Raw genomic sequence first — 8216 nt, 5'->3', positions numbered from 1 at the left:
AAGAGTAAAAACATTAATATTAAATGTATAATATTAAAACAAATCAATACCTCTATTTCTGGAAAGGTTTGTATAACAAAATATTTTAAGCAAGGATCAAAAAGAGTACAGTCAAGGTTGCTGCCTGACCTCAACAGGCAGAGAGAAATTTCAATGAAGAAGTAACCCTAAAAATACTTCATCTGTTGTGACGGACTGACACTCCACTAACACTAAGGAGGAAGGGAAACGGTCGCCAGTTCAAGGAATTTATGCCACACAATGACAAAACTGTCCCCCGGTCAAGATCTGGTGCTCACTCAACAGGAATGGAAAAAGGTGTCAGACGTTGCCACTGGGGTGAATCACACTGCTCTGAATCTCTGTTCAGTCTAAGTCTCCTTCCATGTATCATATGTGTGCAGAGGAGAACTGGATTTGGCTGAAGCAAACAAACTGCTTACAGTACTGCTGTTTAGAACATGTAATACACAGAGAACTCCTTTTCCCTCATGGATGCAATTCTTTGCTCCTAGCATGCGCTAAGGACTTTTAAGGATCAAGGAGAAGAGTAGCAAGAGATTTCTAGAGCTAACCTTCCCACAAAGAAAAGTCTGAAATCAACACCTTGACTTCCACCTTACAGATCTGGATACATAGTATGAATAATATGGGACACCAGGTTTGCACTCCATGGATTTGAGAGGCAAGGCTGACTTCTCTGCTGGGTTGAAGAAGCAGAAGAACACTGTTGCGATACAAATTATAGTCTACTAAAATACAATAACAACTTAGCAATTGCTATGCTTTCTCCCCAGAGTGAGTTCTTTGATGGGAAGAGAGAGTGGAGTTGTGACGGAAGGTCTTTCCACATTCCAAGCAATGGTAGGGTTTCTCCCCTGTATGAATTCTTTGATGGGAAATGAGACTATCCTTCCGACTGAACCACTTTCTACATTCCAAGCAATGATATGGTTTCTGCACCATATGAATCTTTTGATGGGATGTGAGACCTGTGCTCTGTGTGAATCTCTTTCCGCACTCTTGACATTTAAATGGTTTCTCCCCTGTATGAATTATTTGATGGGAAGTGAGTTTGTAGCTGTGGCTGAAGCACTTTCCACATTCGAAGCACTGAAAGGGTTTCTCTCCAGTATGAATTCTCTGATGGGAAGTGAGAGAGGAATTGTGACTGAAGCTCCTTCCACATTCCTGACACTGATAGGGTTTCTCCCCTGTATGAATTCTTTGATGGGAAGTAAGATTGCTGCTACTACTGAAGTTATATCCACATTCCAAGCACTGATATGGTTTCTCGCCTTTATGTATTCTTTGATGAGAAGTGAGACTACTCTTCTGAGTGAAGCTCTTTCCACATTCCAAACATTGATATGGTTTCTCCCCTGTATGAATTCTTTGATGAGAAGTGACATTGTAGCTGTGACGGAAGCTCTTTCCACATTCCAAACATTCATAGGGTTTCTCCCCTGTATGAAATCTTTGATGGGATGTCAGATGGCTACTCTGGCTGAAGCTCTTTCCACATTCCAAGCACTGATAAGGCTTCTCCCCTGTATGAATTCTTTGATGGGAAGTGAGAGAGCCATTGTGACTGAAGCTCTTTCCACATTCCAAGCACTGATAGGGTGTCTCCCCTGTATGGATTCTTTTATGAAAAATGAGACCACACTTCTGACTGAAGCTCTTTCCACATTCCAAGCACTGATAGGGTTTCTCCCCAGTATGAATTATTTGATGGGAAGTGAGATCTGAGCTCTTTCTGAAAGTTTTTCCACATTCAAAGCACTTATAGGGTTTTTCCCCTGTATGACTTCTTCGATGGGATGTCAGACTGTTTTTGTGACTAAAGCTCTTTCCACATTCAAAGCATTGATAAGGTTTCTCCCCTGTATGACTTCTTTGATGGGAAGTGAGATGGGCATTCTTACTGAAGCTCTTTCCACATTCCAAGCACTGATAGGGTTTCTCGCCTGTATGAATTCTTTGATGGGAAGTGAGGCTGTGGCTGTGGCTGAAGCTCTTTCCACATTCAAAGCACTGATAGGGTTTCTCCCCTGTATGAATTCTTTGGTGGGAAGTGAGATTGTTCTTCCAGGTGAAGCTCTTTCCACATTCTAAGCACTGATAGGGTTTCTCTCCAGTATGAGTTCTCTGATGGGAAGTGAGAGAGGCGCTCTGACTGAAGCTCTTTCCACATTCTTGGCACTGATAGGGTTTCTCCCCAGTATGAATTCTTTTATGGGAAGTGAGATGTGTGCTCTGACTGAAGCTTTTTCCACATTCCAAGCACTGATATGGATTCTCCCCTGTATGAATTCTCTGATGAGAAATGAAACTGACCTTCCATCTGAAGCTCTTTCCACATTCCGTGCACTGGTAGGGCTTCTCCCCAGTATGAATTCTTTTATGGGAAGTGAGATGTGTGCTCTGACTGAAGCTTTTTCCACATTCCAAGCACTGATATGGATTCACCCCTGTATGAATTCTGTGATGAGAAATGAAACTGATCTTCCATCTGAAGCTTTTTCCACATTCCTTGCACCGGTAGGGTTTCTCCCCAGTATGAATTCTTTGATGAGAAGTGAGATGGGTGCTCTGATTGAAGCTCTTTCCACATTCCAAGCACTGGTAGGGTTTCTTTCCAATGGGATTTCTTTGATGAGAAGTGGACTGGGAACTCTGACTAAAGTTCTCTTTACTCTCCAAGTATTTATATGGCTTCTTCACTGTGTGGATTCTGTCCTGGTCCCCCTTGTTACTAATTTCCAATTCATCACCCCCTGGAATGTAAAAAACAATAATTTTTAAACATTAACATTTTATTTAAATGTTTTACATTCATGAAAATATAATATGATAAGAGGAATGAATAAAAAGAGAAAAGTGTGGAAGAATCTGGTATTAGCTGATATATTTATGGGAACCTGAGATTCAATTAATTTTGTTTGGCCCAATCATGGAATCTGCTATGTATCCATTGTCAGTTATCTCTTTAGTCAACCAAAATCAACAGAAGCAAAAACACAAATCTGGCAGAAGCTACTTCAACCTCCATACCCATTCTGACGGATATTCACAGACAACACCGCCAATCGCCCTCCATTCCAAGTGATTTCTGGGGGCGTGAGATTTCCAGGTGGTGTAGGTAGCGCTACTGAGTTCCAGCCAAACCTTGGAGATTCATCGCAAGGAGAGAGATATGGAATTTCAAAACAGATATGATGATCCTCAGAGAGCCTTACCCAGAGAATCCAGGAGTCCACGATTCTCCTCCATGACCTCCTTATGCAGAGCTTTCTGGTCAGGATCCAGCAACGCCAACTCCTTGTCCGTGAAATGAACAGCGACATCCTCAAAGCATACCAAATCCTAAACAAATAAGGGTGATGGGGTTAGTTAGATAAATCCTGGCCCATTTTTATGGTTTGTCAACTGCTTAGAAACCTATTTAGTCTTCAATGTAAATATAGAAACAAAACAGCAACTGCTGATAAATAATATTGGCGACATTGAGAAGGCGATAAGGATGAGGTGGATGTTCCATATTCTCAGCACATAAACCATCTTGAATGGCATTTCCTCATTTTCTTCAGGGCACCGTTGACAGGAGCCAGGAGGTAGAGGGAGTCACCCTGCCAGCCCCACCCCTCAGCCTCTCTCCCTACATGTCTCCTGCCCCCTACCTGATCTGCTTCCATAGCTGCTGCTTCCCCTTCAGGCTCATGAAAAGACAGATGAGGAGGTCTTGTGGGTATCATCCTGTCACCTTCCAGAGACAAAGAGAAGTGGGAAGCCATGAATGCCTGCTTTTCTCCAATGTTCAGGAGTGTATCTCTAATTACAGGTGTACCTTTGAAGAAGTCTACCCTATTGAGTGCCTTTTGACATCCATACACCTTTCGTCTTTTAGTTATGTAAAAATTTATCCCACCTCCTTTGGGCTCTTGGCCCCAACTGCCTCCCCACAAAAGACGGAAAGAACTGACAGATTAATTTCCAAATCCCCAGGATGTGACCAAGGAGAGAAATAACTCGCTCCTTACCTAGTGGTCTCTCTCTGGTGTCCATCAGAGTCCTCTCTGCCTCAGAGGAATCAGGACCCATTTCTGTCAACAGATCCTGAACCTGAAAGAGCAACAAAGATTCAAAACAAAATGGCAAGGGGGATTAGAAAAGCAATGGTAGAGGCAAACACTTTAGGGGTAGCAGATCTCATTCCTTGGATCCGATCCATAAAGGGATGGGACATTAGTACCACATTTTGGGATACTCTCGCTCTGGTTTGGAGCCCCTTGGGAGTTTCCAGAGGAAAGTCTCTCTCACCTGATGCTCTGCCTGCTTCCTCTCCTCTGCCTGACTCAGGAGGAAACCTTCGGCCAGGGCCACTGCCTGGGAACTGGTCTCTGCTCCACATTCCCTCACCCAGCTCTCTATCTCGGGGGGAAGGACAGCCAGGAACTGCTCCAAGATCACCAGGTCCAGCATCTCAGCTTTCGTGTTCCTTTCTGGCTTCAGCCACTGACAGTCAAGGTGGTAGAGTCGGCTGCAAACCTCTCGAGGTCCTTCAGCCTCCTGGCAGCAGAATTGCTTGGGCTGCTGGCTCTGGACATCTGAGTGGAGGGTGTCCTTCTCACCCTGGATCACCGGCACAGAGTTTTCCCAGAATCCCCCAGTGCTCCCATATTCAATCGCATGGTCTCTTCCTGCTTTAGGGCCAGCCGAGTCTTGCTCATCCATCTATGTTTTCAGGAAGCTCCCAAGCTATCAGAAGGAGTCCCTCTTTTCTTCTGCAAAGTTCTTCCCGTCTGAATTAGAGGTGCTGGCAAACCCTACAAAGCAAATGCATTGTTCTGTTATAAAATTGGCACTGTGTCAGGATCAGAAAAATGTCCCCAGACAAATGTGGATGGTTTTTGCTAGTAATCAAGGCTGCGCTGCACTAAAGCCCAGGCTCTGAACATATTGTAGTTGTAAGTTGTTTTAAGCTGTTTTTAAACTTATTACAGCTCCGTGAGAGAAAAATAAAGACTCCAGAAAAAAAACACCACACCATCAGAATTTGTCTTAATCTGGCTGGTCTAAATTTAAGTTTAAGAAGTTATTATCTGCAGAAAACACACACACAAATCATCAGAATTTGGCTCAGTCTGGCTGGTCTAAATAAAAATTTAAGCATAGTAATAGTAATACATAATTACTACTACTACTACTATAACTACTACTACTATTATGCTGCCCATCTGCCTGGGTTATCTCAGCTACTCTGAGCGGCTTCCAATAAGATGAACATCAAACACAGTAAGGCATTAAAAATGTTTCTGCATCAGTAGAGCAATTATTCTCCTAGCTGGGTCTCAGCGGCTTTTGATAGCATCAACCACAACTTCCTTCTGGACCGTGAAGGTCCTGTGTGAGTGTCTGGAGGCGGCTGGAGGAGGGATGGTGGCTAACAGATTGAGGTTGAATCCTGACAAGACAGAAGTTCTGTTTTGGAGGGACAGGGGACAAGTGGGTGTGGGGGATTCCCTTGTCCTGAATGGGGTAACTGTGCCCCTGTAGAACCAGGTGTGCAGCCTGGGAGTCATTTTGGACTCACAGCTGTCCATGGAGATGCAGGTCAACTCTGTGTCCAGGGCAGCTGTTTATCAGCTCCATCTGGTATGAAGGCTGAGACCCTACCTGCCCACAGACTGTCTCGCCAGATTGGTGCATGCTCTAGTTTTATCTCCCGCTTGGACTACTGCAATGTGCTCTACATGGGGCTACCTTTGAAGGTGACTCGGAAACTGCAATTAATCCAGAATGCGACAGCTAGACTGGTGACTGGGAGTGGCAGTACGTTTCTGAGCACATTCAAAGTGTTGGTGCTGACCTTTAAAACCCTAAACGGCCTTGGTCCTGTATACCTGAAGGAGCGTCTTCACCCCCATTGTTCTGCCCAGACACTGAGGTCCAGCGCCAAGGGCTTTCTGGTGGTTCCCTCGCTGTGAGAAGTGAGGTTCCAGGGAACCAGGCAGAGGGCCTTCTTGGTGGTGGCGCCTGCCCTGTGGAACGTCCTTCTGTCAGATGTCAAGGAAATAAACAACTACCAGACTTTTAGAAGACATCTGAAAGCAGCCCTGTTTAGGGAAGTTTTTAATGTTTAATGCTGTATTGTGTTTATAATATTCAGTTGGGAGCTGCCCTGAGTGGCTGGGGAAACCAAGCCAGATGGGTGGGGAATGAATGAATGAATGAATGAACTCAGTATAGTGGTACCTCAGGTTACAGATGCTTCAGGTTACAGACTCCGCTAACCCAGAAATAGTACCTCAGGTTAAGAACAGAAATCGTGCTCCGGCGGCGCAGCAGCAGCAGGAGGCCTCATTAGCTAAAGTGATGCTTCAGTTTCAGCTTAAGAATGGACCTCCGGAACAAATTAAGTACTTAACCTGAGGTACCACTGTACAGTGACCACTAATAATGAAATATATGTTGCAGATATCCCTGCACATTTATTATGATATTTTGTGATATACAAATGAAGGGAGAGGATTTACAATCGGAAAACTATTGAATGGGAAGGTACCCTGAGGACCATCTAGTCCAGCCCCCTGTGATGCAGAAATATTCACCCAACTTGAGGCACAAACCCATGACTAGGGGTTTAAGAGTCTCATGCTTTACTGACTGCCTCAGTCTATTCATTTGTATCATTTACTGTTCCCATTATCCTTGTTTACATGACCCCATTAAGAGTTACTCCAAAAGAAAGGAAAAAGACAAACACAGCCCCCCATCTACAAAGCAGGATGAGGCCACTTTAAAGAGTACTGGCTTCCTCCAAAGAATCAGGGGAACTGTAGTTTGATGAGGGTGCAGGGAAAGCTCGTTGATTTGTGGGTCTCTGCCCCCCCCCCGTGCACTTTCATCCTACAGCCTGGGGACCCGCCTTCTATGCAAGGCACCCCAAGGGGGAAGAGAGGAGACTGCAGATCCCAGAAGGGGGACCCAGGCAGCTCTGGCAAAGGAGAGAGAGGAAAGCAACCCCCTCCCCTTTCAAGACGGGGGGGGGCTTTTGCTTTGAGGGACCCCGCCCCCTTGTCCTCCCTTCTCTAGGAATCCAGCTTAGTTCCCTTTAACCCTTCGTGAGCTGAACGCACCCAGTTCCCCCCCTCTATGGAGAGCAGGAGCCCACAGAGAGGGGCTTTCTTCTGGGGAGGGTGGGGACCCCTTGTAAGGCAGCAGCTTGTAGGGGGAAAGGCTGTTCCAGAAGCAAAGGACGGCCTGGTGGGGGCTCCTCCCTCAGAAGGGGGGGCATTGGCATGCCACTTTTTCCCTCCCCAAAGGGGCAAAGGAAGAAGAAAGAGGAAGGGGGAGGATGCTCCCCCCCCTTGGGCATCCTCCCCCTGCAGCCCTGGGACCCCCCTTCTCCCCCAGGCACCCCAAGGGGAAAGAGAGAGGAGACTCACTGGATCCCAGGAGGGGCCACCAGGCAGCCTTGGCAGAGGACGAAGGAGGGGCTTCCGCTCTGGAGGACCGGGGACCCCCGCCCCCACTTCCTGGCCTCTCTAGGATTCCAGCTCGCCTCCTTTTCTTCCATGTCGCCTGCGCCTGCGCCCTAACCCTCTCGGATGAGGGCGGTCTTGCACCGCTGAGGGTCGCCGTCTCTGACCCGCGAGGGCAGCAGGAAGCCGCGCCTCCTCCGCTCCCTCAATCTAACGGCTCGTGGGTGACGTCATGCCGCAAGGGGATCTCGAAATTCGCCTCGCCCGTGAGCTGAGGGGAACGGAAAAGGCGGGAAAGGGGAGAGGAGAAGGGAAGCGCAGCCTCGGGCCCAGTCCCCTTCACCTGCCCACCAGCAGCTTGAAAGGCCCGAGCAATATTGGGAGGGGACTTGAGGGTTGTGGGTTCGAGCCCCACCTCGGGCAAAAGATGGGAAGGGGTTGGGCTGGATGACCCTGGTGGTCCCTTCTGACTACAAAATACAGAAGAATCGATACATTTCCCAGTTGGGAGTCCTGGAGCGAGACATACTTCAACAGGGGCAAAATGTCTGGTTCTGCACTTAGGCAGGCAGAACCTGATCCACCAATATAGGAGGGGGGACTCCTGGCTTACTAGCAGTACATACGAAAAGGATCTAGGCGTCTTGGTAGATCACAAGCTGAGCATGAGTCAGCAGGGTGATGCAGAAGCAAAACAAGGTGGGATTATGTGTTATATTAACACAGAGC

The 8216-nt window shown here is 46.9% G+C and overlaps 1 protein-coding gene across 6 annotated transcripts in view; it reads right to left on the bottom strand.

Moving 5' to 3' along the window:
- The window catches only part of LOC309334649 (uncharacterized protein), a gene marked incomplete at its 3' end in the record, with an annotated part of 28405 nt that extends 20813 nt beyond the window's left edge, over positions 1–7592 (bottom strand). For 2 of the 6 annotated variants that reach the window (XR_014153223.1, XM_081849131.1), the window contains exons 1-5: positions 7452–7592; positions 4324–4829; positions 4044–4125; positions 3684–3766; positions 3243–3369 (exon numbers count right to left, since the gene is read on the bottom strand). Coding sequence is in view for 5 of the 6 variants with exons in the window: in XM_081849131.1 (XP_081705257.1) it covers positions 3243–3369; positions 3684–3766; positions 4044–4125; positions 4324–4737 (706 nt within the window). Of the gene's footprint in view, positions 1–19; positions 2781–3242; positions 3370–3683; positions 3767–4043; positions 4126–4323; positions 4979–7451 lie in introns of those variants that run through there. The other 4 variants (XM_081849129.1, XM_081849130.1, XM_081849132.1 and 1 more) reach the window with 4 other exon arrangements.
- Between the last annotated feature and the right edge of the window lie 624 nt (positions 7593–8216).

This window comes from Podarcis erhardii (assembly GCF_964252035.2).
Source record: "Podarcis erhardii genome assembly, chromosome: 2".
NCBI classification, from domain to species: Eukaryota; Metazoa; Chordata; class Lepidosauria; order Squamata; family Lacertidae; genus Podarcis; species Podarcis erhardii.
This window is presented reverse-complemented; position numbering and strand designations above follow the sequence as displayed.